The sequence below is a fragment of the Gobio gobio genome, assembly GCF_949357685.1.
Source record: "Gobio gobio genome assembly, chromosome: 18".
Classification (NCBI taxonomy): Eukaryota; Metazoa; Chordata; class Actinopteri; order Cypriniformes; family Gobionidae; genus Gobio; species Gobio gobio.
The window spans coordinates 4,881,575-4,905,489 of record NC_137111.1 but is presented as its reverse complement, the minus strand read 5'-3'; the positions used below and the strand labels follow the sequence as shown (position 1 = coordinate 4,905,489).

The following is a 23,915-nucleotide window of genomic DNA, read 5'->3' as shown; positions in this document are numbered from 1 at the left end:
GGGGCGGGACATTTCCCCAAACACCAATCACAACACACCGCTCCAGCCGACCAATCAGAGCACAGTGTGCTTTTCAGAAGGCGGTGCTTCATAGAGACAGAGGGTTACTGACAGACTGAGAAGAGAGGAGCCGCAACATGAGGAAATAATCCACATTCAAGAACTTATTCGTCTTCATTTTCTGTTAAAAACGAATATCGAGTGGTTCATCCATCAGAGAGTGGGGCGAGCTGCGGTGGGAAGTGCACTTAACACACATCCTGAGATAGTCATCACAATCTTCTAGTGCACTCAGCGTGACAAGCCTCGGCCCTGAACACAGTTAACTTTATTCATCCGAAGGCTTCCAGGGCCTTTCTGCCATTTAAAACCTGACGTGCTTTAAAAACAATAACTACAGCAAATGAAGTCCCAGTCAACAGGAGGACGAGCGGCCTGTTCAAAGCCCACACAGGAGAAGAAAAACTACTCTCAGGGTCAAAGGGTTTCATTTTTCACTGGACGGATCCAAAAACAAATTAAAAACGTGTGGCTATTTGACCTCTTCAGTCGGACACACGGACAGGAAATGCCTCTATTTGTCACTATAACTCCACGAAAATGTAATCAAGCCAAGGGTTCAGCGCGCTTTCAACCGTCTGGAGCTCAAGGCCACAGAGACAGCTAAAGTCACACACACACATTAATCAGGGTCGTCTCGTGAAATGAAAACGGAGAGAATAAAAGAGGATTATTGGTCGAGGCTGTGGCGAATGGAATATTTCAATTCCACAAACTAAAGCCTTTGAATACTGCAGAAATAATAATGGGGAAACGCTGGCCGTGGTGTTTGGTTTGCTGTGTGTGTGACTGACGTTCACGGAGGATGACGACGAGTCAGCTTAAAGATCACAGGCAGTTTTAAAGCACTCTGGGATTGATATCTGTAAAAATCTCTCCTCACTGACCAGCGCTCGAGTCATCTGCCGCTTCTGTGTGTGTGTTTAAAGTCACGGTTTGGACGCTTCGATCACAAAAACTGGCACTTGTGTGTTTGTATGTGTAAATATATAAAAGGCAAGCACAAATTCACCCCAAATTTTCAAAATGCCCATATATTTTACTTTAGGTTACAGGCAGAACAACAATAATACCATGATGTAAAAAAAATCATTCCCATTTTTCAGTTGTAGTCTTTTAAAAAGGCATCTGAAATAATAAACTAGTGTCAAAAATATAGATTCTTCGATACATATTGATACTGAAATATCTGAAACACTTCCAATACTCATTTCCCACAGAATACACACAGTACCAGCATCTCTCTCATCTCTCCCACAGCCAGTGACACACAAACCCGTCACTCACTCGCTTCATTTGCTCCGGATGAATATTGCTGCTGTTACAGGGCTTGAATATTGCGCATAATTTGACTAATTTCTGCATTTTTGCACTCACACACAAAGTGCAGCACATACAGTAAAGCCGCCTCTCAGCACTAAATTAGCTCTTTTTCGCTGCTTATTGCTCTCAAACAGTCAAATACACACACACTAATGTCAAAATGCTGGTCTTGGTGAGTATTCACGTAAACACAGTCAGTTCTGTTTGAAGTGAATGTAAACAGTTGAGAAAGAAAATGTGTGTGTATCAGTGTAATGGATCCGTGCGTCAGCTCTTAAAGTGACAGTAGCCTAATAAACCTGCTGACAAATGACGACATCTAAAACCACTAGCAAAAACGTTCATGTCAAGCCCTGACTTTAACTATATCAGAGCCTGGACTGGCCATCGGGAGCCGGCCTGCCAACTCATTTGGTTTTATTTATTATTTTATTATTATCACTTTCTATCCAATATACTAAAGTGATCATTTCTGAATTCAGCCTTCGATAATAAATAGATAATATTGATATTTATAACATTTGTTTTATATATTTGTATGAAATATATATTTGTTAAATATCTGGTATTGAAGTCATTTTAAGATAAAACAACATCACTACTTTGAATTTAAACACACACACACACAAGGGAGAGACAGAGAGATGTTTATTATGTGTTGCGATATAAAAATAAGGTTCTGTGGTTTCAAAATGAGTTGTGTGTGTATGTGATGAGTGTAAGATGTCCTGAAATGTTGTCCCTGACCAACACACAATATCGTTCTGTTTATTATGAGCACGCTGCAGTTTTATCTCCCGTCACTTTAAATGCTCGAGCTCTTTAAAGCAGGATGGATTCTGATTGGCTGTCCATGGTTTTATTATTCATCAGCTGAAAACAATCGCTGTGAAAGTGATTCCAGCGATAACGTTCCTCTCTATCGTTCCAGTCGTGCTGTGTAATCTGCTGCTCTTCTATCGTCTTTGGTGTGAATGGCCATTTACATCGAATAACTGGCTCTTCATGAAGAGGAATAATCAGGACATTTCTGAAGGGTCAGACGGGCATTGGGCTGAGACAAGCACGGAAGAGGAAATTACACAGGAAATGAAGAGAGCCATGGAATCACACGAGAGAGAGAAAACAAGAGTTAGCCAGACGTTTCCCAGATTTCAATCTGAATCCAGTCCAAGTCACCAAGGAGACGATGCTGAGGTGATATTAACATACGTCCCGGACCGCTTTAACAAACGATGTGTCGTCCTGGAGACACAACAGCCAAACATCGGCCAATCACAGACTCAACTACACAAGCCACTGGAGGTCCCGGATCAGAAGTGGCCCTGAGGTGGCCCTGTTGTGCTTGTTTGAAGGTCCCTCGTGTTGTTTTAGAGTCTCCTACCACAGGTTTACTATCCAGGGCTCGACATTAAGCCGGATCACATGCTTGTACTTCGGACAAGTAGAGCTGACATTCAATTGTCCGAGTAAAACATTAGCTTGTCCTGTTTTTTGTGTGTGTGTGTGTGTGTGTGTGTGTTGTAAATATGATTTATTCTGAAGCAATATTCTCACCAGTGTTCAATCAGCTTTGACATAATTAAATCTGCATATTTGTGATATTTTTACTTTTTATAAAGGGCATTTTTTCCCCTAATCTTATTAAATATATAGGCTATGCATCAGCTTTCATTTGATTTATTTTTTATTTGATCTAGAGAAATTAAATTAGAATAAGACACTATAGGGCTGTTAACAATCAAATTAAATAATTTACACACAAAAAATTACAACTGCATTAAATAATGTTAGGAGATTGTTTTAAATATGTTTGAATATACAAATAAGAAAAGTTGGAAAGATGACACTAAATCACCAGTAGTTGGCGCTGTGACCAGCTTAATGAGTGAGTCATTGAGTCATTCATTCAAACAATTCATTCAACAATGAGGCAGTCGTTTATGAATAGGTCACTGAATTCATTCAAAACGCCGAATCATTCAATAACACACACTTGCTGAGAGACGCGTTATGGTTCTGCTGTGATCTTTGTTAGGAACTATTTTCGCTGCTGAAATCGAACAAAAACAGTCAATATTGCTTCTAAAATGTAAGTGACTTGATGTTAATGAATTGTGTATGCAACGGTCATATGAAATCAGTGTCATGTTCAGTCGTGATGGTATTCAGGAAAACAGCACTCTTGGTCGTGTGATGTTGCTTAACTGTAGGCCACAATTTGTATTTTTACACATTTCACAATTTGTATGTGACTGAGTTTCTAAAAATTTCGAAATTTCGGCCGCTGATAATGGCATTGGGCCGAAATAAAATAATTTGGGCCGAAATAAAAAACACATCCGAAAACGTAAACCGAAAACGAATGTCACCCGCCCCTCCCATCCATGCGCAAGTGCTTAGGTTTCACTCACGGTCGAGCTGTCTTCACACCACGCGTCTGCCTATCAAAGAGTAAGCATGTCAGCGGTATGAGAACAAAGAGACGTCTCCAGCTGAACTACCCATTGCCAGAAGCCACAATCCCCTCAACTACTGGTGCGAACGAAGGCCGCTTTCCATTGCTCGCTGGATTGCACGCAGGTATTTATCTGCCCCAAGCAGTGTTGCCAAGTCCACGGTTTTCCCGCAGGATGTTTTTCCATGTCGGCGGGTTGAAGCGACCCCAATTATGTGATTGTGGCGAGGTGGACGAGCGAGAGACATGGGAGGAGCGAGCGAGATCGGTGTGCGTGATTGAGAATGAGCGTCACCTGCGAGGCACACCGGTCTCGAGTCCTCTCATGAGGGAGCACGGAGACATAAAAGGACGAGCGACTCCAGTGAAGGACGAGAGAGGACCAGGCCTGGATTTTAATTTGGGTTTTATTTATGTTTTGTTATGTGTGTGCGGCAGTCGTCCGTGAGGGGCTGCCGCTTTTACTTTCACTTTGTTTGTATTCTTTTTGATTAAAGTATGTTGTATTGTTCGCCGGTTCCCGCCTCCTTCTTCCCACACGAACGAACTTTACTACAGTGATATTTAGACCCAGGAATGTGAATTTTAGCAGGCAACCCTGCCAAAATAACACATATTTTACCCCCCAGGTGGCATTTTTCCCGGAGAACAGTGACAGACAGTGAGAGGCTATTCAGTGCAGCATCTCTTGTTCTTAATGAGAACCATTCTGGGATTTTGTGTGCAGTTATTCAGATAATTGTGGATCTTTTTTTGCACAACTGTTAAAAAACTATTTTATTTGATGGAACATAAAACTTGAAGAATAATATTATTTGTTATTATTATTTATATTTATTGTTAAAAATATTTTAGGTTGTGTTATGTAACTTAATAAAAGTTTGATTATTCTATAGGTTCCTGATTTTTTATATATATATTAGTGCTGGGCATCGATTAAAAAAAATTAACTAATTAATCGCACTTTTTTCTGTAATTAATCGCGATTAATCGCAAGTTTTTAATATTTTACGTTTTTAATATTTTGATATTTCAGTTACTCTCCAAATTAATGTATAAACAATTTAAAGGCAGCATATTTTAAATATGTGTTGTATTGTCATATTTTTATGAATGAAGGCCAGTATCACTGATACTAAAGTGTCTATGAAACATTAATGACGTTACATTACAGTATAACTGAAAGCTGCCAATTTCAACATTTATTAGGCTTTAAAAAACAACTTTTAATTTTAGTGAAGTTAAAACAATCTTTACATAAACCCAAAATAATAAATGTTACATTTACCCATGGCCTTCCCTGTTATACATATACAGAAATGTAATAGTTATCTTTCTTAACTGCATAAATAATAAATGAAATATAGATGAATCATCATTAAAGCTACAATTTTCTCTGTTCCCGTTGTTCTTTGATGAACATTAATGACATCATCATCAGTGCTCCTGTCACTTTAAGAACAGCTGCGGATCTCACGCGCTGTCCCGCGCATCTCATTTCCTCACAACTCTTTAAAAAAAAAAACACTCTTTAAGTTCATTTAAGACGTTATTTAACAAATTTAAGACTCCTAGTATGAGAATACTCAAAATCCTCTGTGTTATTGTTTGTTCAAGAGCAAAAGAGAACTCGATGTGAGCAGGAAACTGACGCGAGTCTGTGCGTCGAGTGAGTGTGTGTGTGTGTGTGTGTGTGTCCCTTGATTAGCTGACATGAGACGCATCCACACAGACAGGACACACACACACACAGGACATTGGCATACAGCGCGTTCGCTTGTGTCTTGTCGCGCTTGGAAGCTTTTACATGAATAAGAGCGTGATGATCATGAAACGCTAAGCAAAAATGGATATAAAAACGGACGCTGCGTTATTTGCGTTAAATATTTTTAATGCATTAACCTGAAAAAATTAATCGCCCGCGTTAGCGCATTAATTTGCCCAGCCCTAATTTATATATATATACACATTTTTAAAAGAAGCCATTTTCGGCTTCAGTTTCGGTTTTCGGCCAAGTGCATCCTAAATTTTCGGTTTCGGCCCAGAATTTTAATTTCGGTGCATCACTAATAATTCCTCCTCTACGGATCAAGTCCAGACCGAACTGCTCGAGCTCAAATGTTGTGGGCGGGGCTAAGTTCAGCTGGCATCCAGGCTAGATTGCCTAGTTATTTTTAGATGTTTTAATCAGGATATTTGTCCGGTCGGGCAAATCAAATTCTCTTTCACTTGCCCCTTCAAAAAATCCACTTGTCCCGGGCAAGTGGACAAGCGTTAATGTCAAGCCCTGCCATTATTCAAAAAACACTTTCATTGCTCAGTCCATTACAGCTCTTCTCTCTCACAGTCTGAAACACTTCCATCAATGATTCAGTCTCTCTAAACCCCGCCTCTCTGAGAGCTGCTCTGCTCTGATTGGTCAGATGGCCCAGTGTGTTGTGATTGGTCTACTCTGCTCTGATTGGTCATATGGCCCAGTGTGTTGTGATTGGTCGACTTCTTACAGCACACGTCAACCAAACGCCCATTACCAATACGGGGAGGAAAGTCATCACAACTAGGATGGATAATAGTAAATGAAGTCAGTCCATCGAAATCAAACCCTGCTGACATCATAAGAGATATGATCCCAAACTAAGAGCCACATAATGAAATGAGTGTGTATGAAAAACTGGATTACAGCTGAGCGATGCACAACAGGAGAAAACACACTTACTTTCCAATGTTGTCTGGAAGTTCTTTTAAAGAAATGTCATTGATGGAAAGGCAAGTTAAATTCTGTAGTTCCGAAAAACTTTCTGGCAACCTGAAACAAAACCACAACAAGCATGAGACTCAGCGTTCACACACACACACACACACACACGCACACGCACACGCACACACGCATACACACACACAGGGAATGACAGATTAATAACTGATGCAGTGCTGGACCATGAGCACACACTGCTCTATATTAATGACAACATTAAACATAAACAAAGCAGATCTGCCACTAAACTAAACCATATGGAGGTTTGGTAAAGAATTAACCAGAGAATCCAGCAGCAGCCAAACGTCCAGCAACTGGGCAAACTGAGCCACAGTGGACCAGTGCTAATGCAGAACGCATGACCTGTCAATAAAGCGCATGTGTGTGTGTGTGTGTGTGTGTGTGTGTGTGGGGTTTACACATGCATTTAAGACTCGTTTAAAGAAGCACCCAGTAATATAGAGCATTTCCACACCACATATTATATGACTATTATATGTCTGTAGTTGTGCAGTATTAGAAAATGAAATGCACATGATTTACCTTGTCAAAGGGTTTCCACTAAAGTCTGCTACCTGGAGGGTTTTACAGTATGAAATGCTTTCAGGGAGTTCCATAATGTCTGAGGAAACAGAGGAAACAGATTTAATCACTTACATCAATAAACACAATATTCAAAACTATGACTTTGTCCCAAAACCTAGAGCTCATGTCCACACTTCAACATGAAGCCAGAGATACAGATCAACACTATGAGCTCATGCACTTAGTAGAGCACTGCACTATTAGCTTAGCAACATGCTAACGCCAGACTCTATTGGCATCAGTGCACTATATAAGGGATAGGGGACGATCAGACAGTGCACTATATAGGGGATAGGGAACAATCAGACAGTGCACTATATAGGGGATATAGGGGATAGGGAACAATCAGACAGTGTACTATATAGGGGATAGGGAATGATTCAGACAGTGCACTATATAGGGGATAGGGAACGATTAGACAGTGCACTATATAGGGGATATAGGGGATAGGGAACAATCAGACAGTGCACTATACAGGGGATATAGGGGATAGGGAACAATCAGACAGTGTACTATATAGGGGATATCGGGGATAGGGAACAATCAGACAGTGTACTATATAGGGGATATAGGGGATAGGGAACAATCAGACAGTGCACTATATAGGGGATATAGGGGATAGGGAACGATTCAGACAGTGCGCTATATAGGGGATAGGGGATGATCAGACAATGCACTGTATAGGGGATAGGGAACGATTCAGACAGTGTACTGTATAGGGGATAGGGAACGATTCAGACAGTGCACTGTATAGGGGATAGGGAACGATTCAGACAGTGCACTATATAGGGGATAGGGAACGATTCAGACAGTGCACTGTATAGGGGAAAGGGAATGATTCAGACAGTGCACTATATAGGGGATAGGGAACGATTAGACAGTGCACTATATAGGGGATAGGGAGCGATTCAGACAGTGCACTATATAGGGGATAGGGAACGATTCAGACAGTGTACTGTATAGGGGATAGGGAACGATTCAGACAGTGCACTGTATAGGGGATAGGGAACGATTCAGACAGTGCGCTATATAGGGGATAGGGAACGATTCAGACAGTGCGCTATATAGGGGATAGGGAACGATTCAGACAGTGCGCTATATAGGGGATAGGGAACGATTCAGACAGTGCGCTATATAGGGGATAGGGAACGATTCAGACAGTGCGCTATATAGGGGATAGGGGATGATCAGACAATGCACTGTATAGGGGATAGGGAACGATCAGACAGTGCACTATATAGGGGATAGGGAACGATTCAGACAGTGCGCTATATAGGGGATAGGGGATGATCAGACAATGCACTGTATAGGGGATAGGGAACGATCAGACAGTGCACTATATAGGGGAGAGGGAACGATTCAGACAGTGCACTATATAGGGGATAGGGAACGATTCAGACAGTGCGCTATATAGGGGATAGGGAACGATTCAGACAGTGCGCTATATAGGGGATAGGGGATGATCAGACAATGCACTGTATAGGGGATAGGGAACGATTCAGACAGTGTACTGTATAGGGGATAGGGAACGATTCAGACAGTGCACTGTATAGGGGATAGGGAACGATTCAGACAGTGCACTATATAGGGGATAGGGAACGATTCAGACAGTGCACTGTATAGGGGAAAGGGAATGATTCAGACAGTGCACTATATAGGGGATAGGGAACGATTAGACAGTGCACTATATAGGGGATAGGGAACGATTCAGACAGTGTACTGTATAGGGGATAGGGAACGATTCAGACAGTGCACTGTATAGGGGATAGGGAACGATTCAGACAGTGCGCTATATAGGGGATAGGGAACGATTCAGACAGTGCGCTATATAGGGGATAGGGAACGATTCAGACAGTGCGCTATATAGGGGATAGGGAACGATTCAGACAGTGCGCTATATAGGGGATAGGGAACGATTCAGACAGTGCGCTATATAGGGGATAGGGGATGATCAGACAATGCACTGTATAGGGGATAGGGAACGATCAGACAGTGCACTATATAGGGGATAGGGAACGATTCAGACAGTGCGCTATATAGGGGATAGGGGATGATCAGACAATGCACTGTATAGGGGATAGGGAACGATCAGACAGTGCACTATATAGGGGAGAGGGAACGATTCAGACAGTGCACTATATAGGGGATAGGGAACGATTCAGACAGTGCACTATATAGGGGAGAGGGAACGATTCAGACAGTACACTGTATAGGGGATAGGGAACGATTCAGACAGTGCGCTATATAGGGGATAGGGAACGATTCAGACAGTGCGCTATATAGGGGATAGGGAACGATTCAGACAGTGCGCTATATAGGGGATAGGGAACGATTCAGACAGTGCGCTATATAGGGGATAGGGAACGTTTCAGACAGTGCGCTATATAGGGGATAGGGAACGATTCAGACAGTGCGCTATACAGGGGATATAGAAAGATTCAGACAGTGCGCAATATAGGGGATAGGGAACGATTCAGACAGTGCGCTATATAGGGGATAGGGAACGATTCAGACAGTGCGCTATATAGGGGATAGGGGATGATCAGACAATGCACTGTATAGGGGATAGAGAACGATCAGACAGTGCACTATATAGGGGATAGGGGATGATCAGAAAGTGCACTGTATAGGGGATAGGGAACGATCAGACAGTGCACTATATAGGGGAGAGGGAACGATTCAGACAGTGCGCTATATAGGGGATAGGGGATGATCAGACAATGCACTGTATAGGGGATAGGGAACGATCAGACAGTGCACTATATAGGGGAGAGGGAACGATTCAGACAGTGCACTATATAGGGGATAGGGAACGATTCAGACAGTGCACTATATAGGGGAGAGGGAACGATTCAGACAGTACACTGTATAGGGGATAGGGAACGATTCAGACAGTGCGCTATATAGGGGATAGGGAACGATTCAGACAGTGCGCTTTATAGGGGATAGGGAACGATTCAGACAGTGCGCTATATAGGGGATAGGGGATGATCAGACAATGCACTGTATAGGGGATAGAGAACGATCAGACAGTGCACTATATAGGGGATAGGGGATGATCAGAAAGTGCACTGTATAGGGGATAGGGAACGATCAGACAGTGCACTATATAGGGGATAGGGAACGATTCAGACAGTGCGCTATATAGGGGATAGGGGATGATCAGACAATGCACTGTATAGGGGATAGGGAACGATCAGACAGTGCACTATATAGGGGAGAGGGAACGATTCAGACAGTGCACTATATAGGGGATAGGGAACGATTCAGACAGTGCACTATATAGGGGAGAGGGAACGATTCAGACAGTACACTGTATAGGGGATAGGGAACGATTCAGACAGTGCGCTATATAGGGGATAGGGAACGATTCAGACAGTGCGCTATATAGGGGATAGGGAACGATTCAGACAGTGCGCTATATAGGGGATAGGGAACGATTCAGACAGTGCGCTATATAGGGGATAGGGAACGATTCAGACAGTGCGCTATATAGGGGATAGGGAACGATTCAGACAGTGCGCTATATAGGGGATAGGGAACGATTCAGACAGTGCGCTATATAGGGGATAGGGGATGATCAGACAATGCACTGTATAGGGGATAGAGAACGATCAGACAGTGCACTATATAGGGGATAGGGGATGATCAGAAAGTGCACTGTATAGGGGATAGGGAACGATCAGACAGTGCACTATATAGGGGAGAGGGAACGATTCAGACAGTGCACTATATAGGGGATAGGGAACAATTCAGTGTAAAGTGGAAAGTTTCCAGTCTTGAAAATTCCTGTAATTTAATCATCCGCAAGTGGTTGGTTGAGCCACTAAAGCAGTTTTTGCTATGGCCAGCGTATTATTTTAATAGTTTTCAATGGGAGCGCATAACATATTTAAAAAGCAGCATTTCACGCTCATCACTGTCACTTTTTACCCAGTCCAGTCCATCCAATCACAGTGGAGGAGGGGCGGGACAAATGCCAAATGACCAACAGTCACATCCTGATTGTTCAACGACAACGACGGAACAAAATCATTTAAAACACGAGCCAGACCAGACACAAGGTTTAATATAGAGAGCTATAATACTATAGATCACTCTTTCAGTTTGCTCTGTTTTTTCAAAACTCATCGACTCATTCACGAACTGAACGTTTGCCGGTTTGGTGACTAGATGAACCGTTTTGAACCGGTGTGCGATCGGCCATTTTCAAGCATTCATTTTCTTCAAAGAAAGAGAAGCGTGTAAAGATCAAAGCGCTACAGATCATTGACAAATAACACTGCCGAACATGATTCAGTTCAAAATGAGTTGAACTAATGTGGTCTGAGCGCATCCCATCGATCAACCTCAGCAGTGAATCGCCTACAGAAGGGGATCTTTACTGCACAACTCCATTGGTTTTTACTCGGTTTCATTTCAAATGGCGTCTTACAAGTCATCGGTCTATGTGGGAAGTGGACAGCAAGGTTTCTCACAAGGGTTTGGAACAAAGCCAGTATTTCAATCATTTATATGCCTGCCATAAAAAGATGCTATAACTAAAGAGAGATCAGAGTTCAGCTAGAATATGAGGCCCAGGTAAGAGCTTAAACTCTTCTTAAAGGGACAGTACACCCCAAAATTTAAGTTCTGTCATCATTTATTCATTTATTCTCTCTGGGTTGGGTCTTAAACAACATTTGACCCCATTGACTTGGGGTTTTCAACACGGTTTTCAAAATATCCTCTTTGGTGTTCATAGAAAGTAAGACATACAGGTTTAGAAAGATGAAGGAGAGTAAATGATGGCAGAATTATAAGCTTTTTGTGAAAGACACCGGGCATTTAAAACCACGAGACACCACAAACCACAAAGTCTGGTTTTAAAAATGGCGCTTGAACAAAACCAGTAAAAATAGCCGGAACGAAAACTCGGCTTTGGCCGTGGGTACGCTGGGAAAGACTGAAGCGCTGAAGAAGAGAGTCTGTAATTGCTGAGCACAGAAACCCAGCTGCTGAAATATACTGGGCGTGTGCTGGGAGTGTGTGGGAAGGGCAGGACACACCGAGGACAAAGTTTCTCACACACACACACAGTCAGTAAACCGCCGTCTGATAAGACATGGAGCTTCTTACCATTTCGAGAGATGTCCAGCTCTACGAGCAGGTTGAAGTTCGCTATATCCCCCGGCAGCCGCTGGATCTCATTATCACTCAGGCCCAGTTTTCTCAGCTTGGTCAAGTTGAAGAACGGCTGAAACACAGCAAGATAAACATCATCAATACACACTGCGATATAGTTGTATTATACGTATATTGTATGATTGAAGGACTAGTGCTTGGGTAATGCAAGACCTTTTAAGGGTTAGTTCTCCCAAAAATCATAATTTTTTCACCATGATTCAATGACTCACTCATAAAGACTTGTTTCATTACTGGATGAATCAGTGTTTTTGAACGAATCTCTTGAATGAATGATTCAATGACTCACTCATAAAGACTTCACTTGTTTCATTACTGGATGAATCAGTGTTTTTGAACAAATCTCTTTAATGAATGATTCAGTGACTCTGTCATTAAGACTTCACTTGTTTCATGACTGGATGAATCAGCGTTTTTAAACGACTCTCTTGAATGAATGATTCAATGACTCACTGATAAAGACTTCACTTGTTTCATGACTGGATGAATCAGCGTTTTTAAACGACTCTCTTGAATGAATGATTCAATGACTCACTCATAAAGACTTCACTTGTTTCATGACTGGATGAATCAGCGTTTTTAAACGACTCTCTTGAATGAATGATTCAATGACTCACTCATAAAGACTTCACTTGTTTCATGACTGGATGAATCAGCGTTTTTAAACGACTCTCTTGAATGAATGATTCAGTGATTGTATCATTGTATTGAATTTAAAAAAGGATATAGCATTTTTTTTAAAGATGATGGAAAGATGTGCCTAAAGTCATGCACATGTAAAGACTTATGGGATGAAAACATGGAATGGATATATTGTACGCTATTTTTCCAAGTTTGATTTAAAACATACCCCGAGACGGAATGAAATACTAGATTATTATATAATGAATATTAGGGGGTTTTTTTATAATAAAGGGAAAAATTGGTCACATGACCATAACACTTAGCATGTGAATGTGCCGCTCATTTATCACCTTGCAAATAAATAGTGATTTTACATTTCTTATTTAATATTGGTGCACAAACATTGCAGGTCAAGTCGAGTGCAATGCATTGTGGGATTCCACGCAATATGCTTTGTTGTTGTATACTGCACATTTTGCGAATGCATCCTGTAGGAATAGTGTGAGCAGTATGCTATTCCGAGCATAGCCTATGCAACGTTTAGAGAGGATTATGTGTAATTCTGATGCTCTCCTGACCGTATTATTGATGTGCTGGTCTAGAAACACAAGTCCCCATGCAAAAGCGGTCCAAACAGACCCGAGCGCTCCACAGACACAGGACTAGTTAAAGGGGTTAGTCATTACTGATGTCCAGTGGCCTGGCAAAGGCAGCTCAGTGTATGGCTCTGATGTAATCAGCTATTCATGTCTATCTGCCTGACCTACTTGTGGAGTTCCTCCCACCTCTCGCTGGCTCCACGGCTGATGCGCTCCAAGCACCCCATAAAACAACTTCCTGCATGTGTTCAACACAATCGAGAGATTTAGGAACACATCAGGTCTGGTACGATTTCGGCATAACCTTACAGACAAACTTAAAGGATGAGTTCACTTCACAATGAACAACATCTGATCATTTCCTCAGCCAAGATGCTCATGCGTTTCCTTCTTCAGTGGAAAAGAAATGAGGTTTTTTTGAGGAAAACATTCCAGGATTTGTCTGCACATAATGGACTTCAATGGGAACCAACCAAATCAATGCCGCTTCAGAGGCTTTGACCAATCCCAGACGAGGAACAGAGTCTGATCTAGACAAACCATCGCCACATTTACCACACAAATACACATTTATATACTTTTAAGCACAATTGTTCGTCTTGTGCTGGTCTACGTCGCGCCAGGCATTATGTAAATCATGTTAAGGTCACCGCGTAATCACGAAAGGTCACGCTAGACGTAGGTGGAAGTGCCGCCCCATAGTCTTCACACCATAGATGTGTATATATATCTATGCTTTACACGTTCGCTTCATAAACACGGGGGCGGTACTTCTGCCGACGCCCAGCGTGACCTTTCAAACGTGATTACTTAAAGGGTTAGTTCACCCAAAAATGAAAATGTCATTTATTCCTCACCCTTATGCCGTTCCACACCCGTAAAACCTCCACACCTTTGTTTTGAATAGGTACTCACATGAACTGATTTAAATATGTGTTTAGTACATTAAAGGAACACTCCACTTTTTTTGAAAATAGGCTCATTTTACAAGTCCCCTAGAGTTAAATAATTGAGTTTTACCATTTTTGAATCCATTCAGCCGATCTTTGTATCTGGCGGTAGCACTTTTAGCATAGCTTAGCATACATCATTGATTCTGATCAGTCCATTAGCATCTCATTCAAAAAATGACCAAAGACATTTTCAATATTTTTCCTATTTAAAACTTGACTCTTCTACAGTTACATCGTGTGCTAAGACCAACTGAAAATGAAAAGTTGTGAATTTCTACACCTATATGGCTAGGAACTACTTTCTCATTCCTGCGTAATAGTCGCGGATCTTCGCGGCCGTAACATGGCTGCAGCGGCGCAATGATTCGTTGGTATTCTGTGAAACATGGTGGTAGTTACACCTTCGACTTACTATCACAGCCCTTTACAACACACAGAACCATGGCTAATCACAGCTAAATCCACAACACAATTTGTCGGCTGCAAGCCTGAAACTTTCTCTGCAACTACACAAACTTAGTGCCGGTCACATTGAAAGTTACCCAGCTGGGCTACTTTCAGGCGCTGTAATATCATTGCGCCGCTGCAGCCATGTTACGCCCGCGAAGATCCGCGACTATTACGCAGGAATGAGAAAGTAGTTCCTAGCCATATAGGTGTAGAAATTCACAACTTTTCATTTTCAGTTGGTCTTAGCACGCGATGTAACTGTAGAAGAGTCAAGTTTTAAATAGGAAAAATATTGAAAATGTCTTTGGTCATTTTTTGAATGAGATGCTAATGGACTGATCAGAATCAATGATGTATGCTAAGCTATGCTAAAAGTGCTACCGCCAGATACAAAGATCGGCTGAATGGATTCAAAAAACGGTAAAACTCAACTATTTGTAAAATGAGCCTATTTTCAAAAAAAGTGGAGTGTTCCTTTAATGGATCTTGAGAGAGGAAATGTCATTGCTGGTTATGCAGGCGTCACGGAGCCATCGGATTTCAACAATAATGTCTTAATTTGTGTCTGAAGATGAACGGAGGTCTTACGGGTGTGGAACGGCATGAGGGTGAGGAATTAAAGGGTTAGTTCACCCAAAAATGAAAATTCTGTCATTAATTCCTCACCCTCATGTCATTCGACACCCGTCAGTCCTCCGTTCATCTTCAGACACAAATGAAGATATTTTAGTGTAAAGCTGATGCTGAGAAAGGCTTCAGATAGGCCTCCATTGGCATTCAGTACATTTACACTCACAAGACCCATAAAAGGCACTAAAAACGTCATTACAAAGTCCATCTCACCACAGTGACTCTACAATAATTTTACGATGCAACAATAGTTTTTGTGCGTAAAATGATTGTAGAGTCACTGTGGTGAGATGGACTTTGTAACGACGTTTTAAGTGCCTTTTATGGGAAAACAGAATTTTCATTTTTGGGTGAACTAACCCTTTAATGACATTAGTTGAATTTTTGGTTGAACTAACCCTTTAAGTAATCACGTTTGAAAGTCACACTGGGCATCGGCGGAAGTACCGTCCCCGCGTTTACGAAGCGAACGTTAGGGGTGTCGAAATGAATCGTTTCTTTGATGCATCGCGATGCAGACGAGGACGATTCGGTATCGTTCAGTAATAGGCCATAACCGATTCTACTGTATTGATTCTTTTCAGACGTCATTTGTCACGTACGTGCTTTGTCGCAGTAGCATACGATGGCAGAGGAAGGCGAGACGCGAGTGAGAGTAATTAAAATGCTCCAACTACTTTAAAAGACGACATCTGGGCACATTTCGGCTTTTATGAACAACCCTGGTAAGCACGACCTGGAGAGCACACACATTGTGTGTAAATCAAAGCTATCTGATACATCAAAAACATTTCATTTACACTTGGGCACATAAATCTATCTCCGCAAAACGGATATAAATCCGATCTACATTTTCTGCACTATATGCAGATTTATTGGAGTTCACTTCACCGAAAACAACAGATATGAGCTGCATTTTATTGAACAGCAATGAGCTGAACACAGGGGTGGACTGGGGCAAAAAAGTGGCCCTGGACTTTCTGGCACAAAGCGGCCCATCACACCCGGTCTGCAACACACCTCACCATAAACACACCAGCTCATCACACACAGGGCAATTTTAAACACAGAAGCTATTTATACAAAAATATGAATTATAGGCCTATTAATTGTTTTATTGAAATGCTTATCATACTGAATGACTGGCATACTTCTTCAGGTTATTATTTGTCTTTTCTGGTGCACATGGCAAATCGTTTTTTTTTTTTTAATATACAAATTTTGATTTCTCTTTTCCATACACTGTAGTTTAATATCATTAAGTTCAATACCTACCATAAAATCAGATCATATACAATGCTGTGGTCTAGAAGACTTAGGATGTGGTGCAGAATGTGGACTGTTTTAGGGTGCCTTTCTAGTGGTTATAGTATCCAGACATCTGTCATTTTATGGAATAGTGCTCAAATAGTGGAAAAGGGTTTAAAAATTATATGAAAAAATACAGCATATTAAAATGATTTCTGAAGGATCATGTGACACTTACTGAAGTAATGATGCTGTAGCTTTTAGAGAAATTAATTACATTTACAATACATTCTCATAGAAAACAACTAGGCCTATTGGAAATAGTATTAATATTTCTTAATATTTGTGGTTTTACTGTATTTTTGATCAAATAAATTCAGCTTCTTTCAAAAACATTTTTAAAAGTCTTAATTATTTCAAACTTTTGATTACCAGTGTGTAAAATATTCCACGTGAACTAACTAGCAAATTATATACGTATGTATTTTCATATGACACTTTCCATAGGCTACTTGAATATGAAAGTTGCCAGTTTTAGCATGATGTAGGCTATGTGTAGGCTAAGCCTGCGTTTCAGAAATATATTTTGAGTATTATGAATCATTTGAAAATGATTGTGAAATTACTGAAGAAAGCCTGGAAACAGAAAAAACTAAATTTCCTCTGATAAGCTGAAAACTGCGACACCTACGCTAATGTTTCTTTGTGCATTCTGTGACGAATAACGTAAAAAGCATTACAATCTGATTAATTCTAAAAGGTCAGCAGTAGTTTACATCCCTGGAAATTAATGTCCGTCGTTTAACATTTTTAACAGTTAACAGTCAGGAAATATTGCTGCAGCCCATTGACTCACACCCCTAGCGAAGTTGCGAAGCATAGATACTGTATTAATGACATTATTATTTTCATTTTTGAGTATAATTAACCCTTTAATACCTGGCGTGACGCAGACCAGCACAAGAAACAGAAACACATGAGCATCTTGGATGAGATGGGGTGAGGAAATGATCAGGAAATGTTCATTTTGAAGTGAACTCCACAGACAATGGGAATCATTAGGAATGTAACATTCTGGTTCGGCTTCCAACAACTCTATTAATGATTCTTGTACTTTTTTTATTGGCCATTTTGAGCCAATGACTGCATCTGACCCTTCAGCCAATCCTCAGTCACCGAATGTCTGCTTCCTGTGGTGCTTCCACCAGTTTAGGGGCTTTCACACCGGAGGAACATCAACCATCGCTGAAAGTACACACTTTCTGGCGTGTTCACAGCACAGGAACTGGGAGTGATTTTAGCTCTAGGAACACCAGTTGGGGGAATTACATTACCTCGTACTTCAGAGCAGAGTCTAACCAACTAATAACAAACTAATAATAAATCATAATAGTAACACTTTCTATGAAGCCCATCCTTATAATGAATTATAGCTCCATTTATACTTATTTATAAGTGTTAGTATTCTATAAATATATTCATTAAGACCTATACTGCATCATAAGAACAGTTATAGTCACATTTATATTATATTTTACATTTACAGTCAAACCCAAAATGATGGAATAAACTGTGATAATGAGAAAATGCTGAAGGTGTCTGAATACAGCTGTATATAGCTATATATCATTTTTTACTATTACTCATAAGTCATGCATTTGCTTTTTCAATACGCATGCTCATAATCCATCATACACCGATTCATAAATGATCAAATATAAAATAGTTCCTCAGTCGCTTGTTTGGTGTACCAATTAAGTATGAATTATGTCTTTAATGGATAATGTTTGCGTTAGAAGTCATGAATGGTCATTTTGAGGTGTTCAAATCTATATCTCTAGCATGATATCGCTAACAGCAGTTTACAATTATACTTTAAAATATATTGTTGCAGTTTTTTGTTAGTATTTAACATAAAAAAAGATTAATTTGAACTGTTTGTATTATTGATTTATGCGTTTTCCCCCATTATTTTATTACAGGAATTATTGTTCATTAGTTACACTTACAACTGAACAAAATGTATGAGCACATCTTTATGATTTCTTAACATTTGCTTTATGAAAACTGCATTCTGTTTTCAGCCATCAATGTTGCATTTATAGAGATTAGTAACTGTATTATCACTCACATTAAGTATTTATAAGAACACACGTATGTATATTAATAACACAAGTATGAACATTTATAATGATATATTCACGTATTTGACTAAATACATCTGAATTACTAAAAAGCCATTGCAAATATAATATAATGCAGGCTGCATCTTTATAAATACATTCTGTATACTGATACATTCTGATACATTCTACATACGACTGACTTATTAAATACTAATAAATCAGTGGATAATAGATTATGAGCATATGCATTGATAAAGCAAATGCATGACTTATATAAATATTGAAACTATAACTGTTCTTATAATGCAGTATAGGTCTTAATGAGTCTTTATAAATATATTTATTGAATAGTAATTCTTATAAATAAGTATAAATAGGGCTATATTTCATTATAAGCATGGGCTTCATAGAAAGTGTTACTATTATAATTTGTATTAACTAATTGAACTAATTATAGTATGCATGTATGTGTGTGATATATATATATATATATATTATATATATAGTGAGGAAAATAAGTATTTGAACACCCTGCTATTTTGCAAGTTCTCCCACTTAGAAATCATGGAGGGTCTGAAATTGTCATCGTAGGTGCATGTCCACTGTCAACTTATGAGACATAATCTAAAAAAAAAAATCCAGAAATCACAATGATGTATGATTTTTTAACTATTTATTTGTATGATACAGCTGCAAGTAAGTATTTGACCACCTGAGAAAATCAATGTTAATATTTGGTACAGTAGCCTTTGTTTGCAATTACAGAGGTCAAACGTTTCCTGTAGTTTTTCACCAGGTTTGCACTGCAGGAGGGATTTTGGCCCACTCCTCCACACAGATCTTCTCTAGATCAGTCAGGTTTCTGGCCTGTCGCTGAGAAACACGGAGTTTGAGCTCCTCCAAAGATTCTCTATTGGGTTTAGGTCTGGAGACTGGGTAGGCCACGGCAGAACCTTGATCTGCTTCTTACAGAGCAACTCCTTGGTTATCCTGGCTGTGTGCTTCGGGTCATTGTCATGTTGGAAGACCCAGCCTCGACCCATCTTCAATGCTATAACTGAGGGAAGGAGGTTGTTCCCCAAAATCTCGCAATACATGGCCCCGGTCATCCTCTCCTTAATACAGTGCAGTCGCCCTGTCCCATGTGCAGAAAAACACCCCCACAGCATGATGCTGCCACCCCCATGCTTCACAGTAGGGATGGTGTTCTTGGGATGGTACTCATCATTCTTCTTCCTCCAAACACATTTAGTGGAATTATGACCAAAGAGTTCTATTTTGGTTTCATCTGAACACATGACTTTCTCCCATGACTCCTCTGGATCATCCAAATGGTCATTGGCAAACTTAAGACGGGCCTGGACATGTGCTGGTTTAAGCAGAAGAATCTTCCGCGCCATGCATGATTTCAAACCATGATGTCTTAGTGTATTACCAACAGTAACCTTGGAAACGGTGGTCCAGCTCTTTTCAGGTCATTGACCAGCTCCTCCCGTGTAGTTCTGGGCTGATTTCTCACCTTTCTTAGGATCATTGAGACCCCACGAGGTGAGATCTTGCATGGAGCCCCAGTCCGAGGGAGATTGACAGTCATGTTTAGCTTCTTCCATTTTCGAATGATTGCTCCAACAGTGGACCTTTTTTCACCAAGCTGCTTGGCAATTTCCCCGTAGCCCTTTCCAGCCTTGTGGAGGTGTACAATTTTGTCTCTAGTGTCTTTGGACAGCTCTTTGGTCTTGGCCATGTTAGTAGTTGGATTCTTACTGATTGTATGGCGTGGACAGGTGTCTTTATGCAGCTAACCACCTCAAACAGGTGCATCTAATTTAGGATAATAAATGTAGTGGAGGTGGACATTTTAAAGGCAACTAACAGGTCTTTGAGGGTCAGAATTCTAGCTGATAGACAGGTGTTCAAATACTTGTTTGCAGCTGTATCATACAAATAAATAGTTTAAAAATCATACATTGTGATTTCTGGATTTTTTTTTTAGATTATGTCTCTCACAGTGGACATGCACCTACGATGACAATTTCAGACCCTCCATGATTTTAAAGTGGGAGAACTTGCAAAATAGCAGGGTGTTCAAATACTTATTTTCCTCACTGTATCTGTATATGTATGTATGTATGTATGTATGTGTGTATGTATGTATGTGTGTATGTATGTGTGTATGTATGTATGTATGTATGTGTGTATGTATGTGTGTGTGTATGTATGTGTGTATGTATGTGTGTATGTATGTGTGTATGTATGTGTGTATGTATGTGTGTATGTATGTGTGTATGTATGTGTGTATGTATGTGTGTATGTATGTGTGTATGTATGTGTGTATGTATGTGTGTATGTATGTGTGTATGTATGTGTGTATGTATGTATGTATGTATGTATGTATGTATGTATGTATGTATGTATGTATGTATGTATGTATGTATGTATGTATGTATGTATGTATGTATGTATGTATATATATATATATATATATATATATATATATATATATATATATATATGACCTTATATAGTATAACTGCTATATTTGGGGAAAGTAACTTCTAAAAGAAATATGTTACTCCCTAAAAAAGTAACTCCTTGATTATTAATGACTTTTTATGGAAAGTAATGTGTTGCGTTACTTTTTCTCACCTGCTTGTTTGTTTTTTTAATAACAAAAAATAAAAATAAAACAAAAACAAAGCAAGCATCTCAGATATTTTGTTGTATATTTAAAAGTAATGTGATACTTTAGTAACTTGAAAAAAGTAATCTGATTACATAACTCCCATTGTAATGGGTTATCAACTATATTAGTAAATGTAACATTTCAGTATATCAAACATTACATTTTAGTAATGAGTTTAAATACATTAGATTAAAGCTGGATTGCTGTAATATTTCTGTGTCCTATTGTCTGAAGAGCTGCTCGTCACACTGTAATGTTCTATACAGTCTATACAGAGTGCATTAGTGCCCATCCACTTTTTCAGTGCCGTTGGTTCAGGAAGTTCGTTTTTTTCCATACATTTATCGCATAGGGACTAAAAAAAACGTCATAAACCAAATCAAAAGATCTAAGAGGTGAATCAGAGCACTGCAAAGTTTTATTTGAAGCAAAACAATATTTGAAAAAATCTGAAAAAAGTAAACCGGTACGAGACTGTGTGTACGTAATAGCTTTAATGAGGGAAAGAACTACAATCCCATGAAGCATTGCAAATGACAAACTGAAAACCATGGAGAAATTTAAACTACTAATTTAAAGTTGTTGATTATATCTATAGAAACAAAATATTGTACATTCATTGCAAAAAATATGCACATGCATACAAAAGATTTTCTTGTGGTAACTATGATTGGGGGAATTTTCTGCACAGCATCATGGGAAATGTAGTTTTTCACCATGAATTCCACTGCGATTATTTTAAAAATGAGATGAAATAAGATGAACATATCATATCTATGAACCTCAGAGCTCTGCTTCAAAGGTTTATAAGTTAACATAAAAAAAATGAATGGAGTTTTTACTTTTGGAATATTCATACTCTATTCATAAACATCAAGTGATCTTTTTCCCTTCTGTCCTCTCTGAACCTCCCTTAGGACAGTGCGTTGCGTTAGCTTGCACTTTCTTAAGACAGTGATCATATATATGTTTCTTAAATATGTTTCCTAGAGTCCATACATGACTTCTATATTCTATATTTTTTTGAGTGACAGGAAATACTTTTCAGTATAAATCAGGGTTTTTCTTCATTCAGGTAAGCTTTACATCTCTGTTGGACAGCCAGCAGAGAACGGTGTGAAACTGACTTCAAAAGCTGTGTGACTGCCCTTTGAGTTCATGCAATAACTGAATAATGCATTGCGTTTCACAGAATCTGAAGACCGTCGTGGTGATTTAAAGGAAGCCACAACAAAGAGGAGCAATTTTGGACATCATAGTGTCCAAAAAAAAGTATGCAAATAAGTTAATATGCCCAAACTTGCATGGACAGTTCAAACTAATCTATGGGATTTAAAGAAATGGTTCACTCAGAATTAAAAAAAAAGATTATTAATTCAACTCATGTCGCTCCAAACCTGACTTTCTTCCATGAAACACAAAAAGAGCTGCTCTTCTCAGTAGAAATAGATGGTGATTTACACTGCCAAGCACTTTGAAGTTATACAATAGCGTTACAAAATGTACGTTTTGTGCACAGATAATCGTCCTCTCTGCCGTAGATCAGATCATCTAGATTACACAGGCATTCAGAGACGGGCATTAAGGTGGTTTAGATCATCAGACCATTACCATTTTCTTCATTTAGAGAATTATCCAAGTCAGTAAATTATGGAGTGCCTCAAGGCTCGGTTTTAGGTCCTTTCCTATGTTCAGTATACAAGCTTCCCCTTGATAATATTATACCACTGTTAGTGTCCATTAGTGTCCACTGTTATCCTGATGATGCTCATCTCATCACGACCAGATGAAATCTCTAGATTATCCAACTTGACAGAGTGTGTTAAAGATATAAACTATCGGATGACCTGTAATTTTCTCCCATTAAATGTAAATAAGACTGAGCCTGATGTATTATTTATTGGACCAAAAACCTGCACACAGAATCTCTTAGAATACAATTAGCATCTGAAAGGATGTACCGTTACTCCATCCTCTACAGTAAAAGATCAGGGCCCGTATTCATGAAAAGAGTTTCTAAATTCTTAGAAAGGTGGGCGTTTACTCTTAAAATGAAAGAAAAAAGTAATTCAGAAAGCGTCTTAAGTGTTAGGAGTACGGACGAAGACTTTTAAGAAGTTGAGAGTTCGTTTAGCAGACAAAATGGATGAAACGCGAAGAGGGAGAAGAAATGTTCTGCATAATTAAGGGCGTGGACACTTTGAGTGACACGTGGATTGTCGTTTGTCTGCTGTCTG

The 23,915-nt window shown here is 39.6% G+C and overlaps 1 protein-coding gene across 1 annotated transcript in view; it reads right to left on the bottom strand.

Moving 5' to 3' along the window:
- lrrc1 (leucine rich repeat containing 1) overlaps positions 1-23,915 on the bottom strand; it is a gene marked incomplete at its 3' end in the record, with an annotated part of 80,937 nt that overhangs the window by 36,179 nt on the left and 20,843 nt on the right. Inside the window, 3 exon segments of the mRNA XM_079843540.1 lie at positions 6,558-6,647; positions 7,140-7,218; positions 12,300-12,417. Coding sequence (XP_079699666.1) covers positions 6,558-6,647; positions 7,140-7,218; positions 12,300-12,417 — 287 coding nt within the window.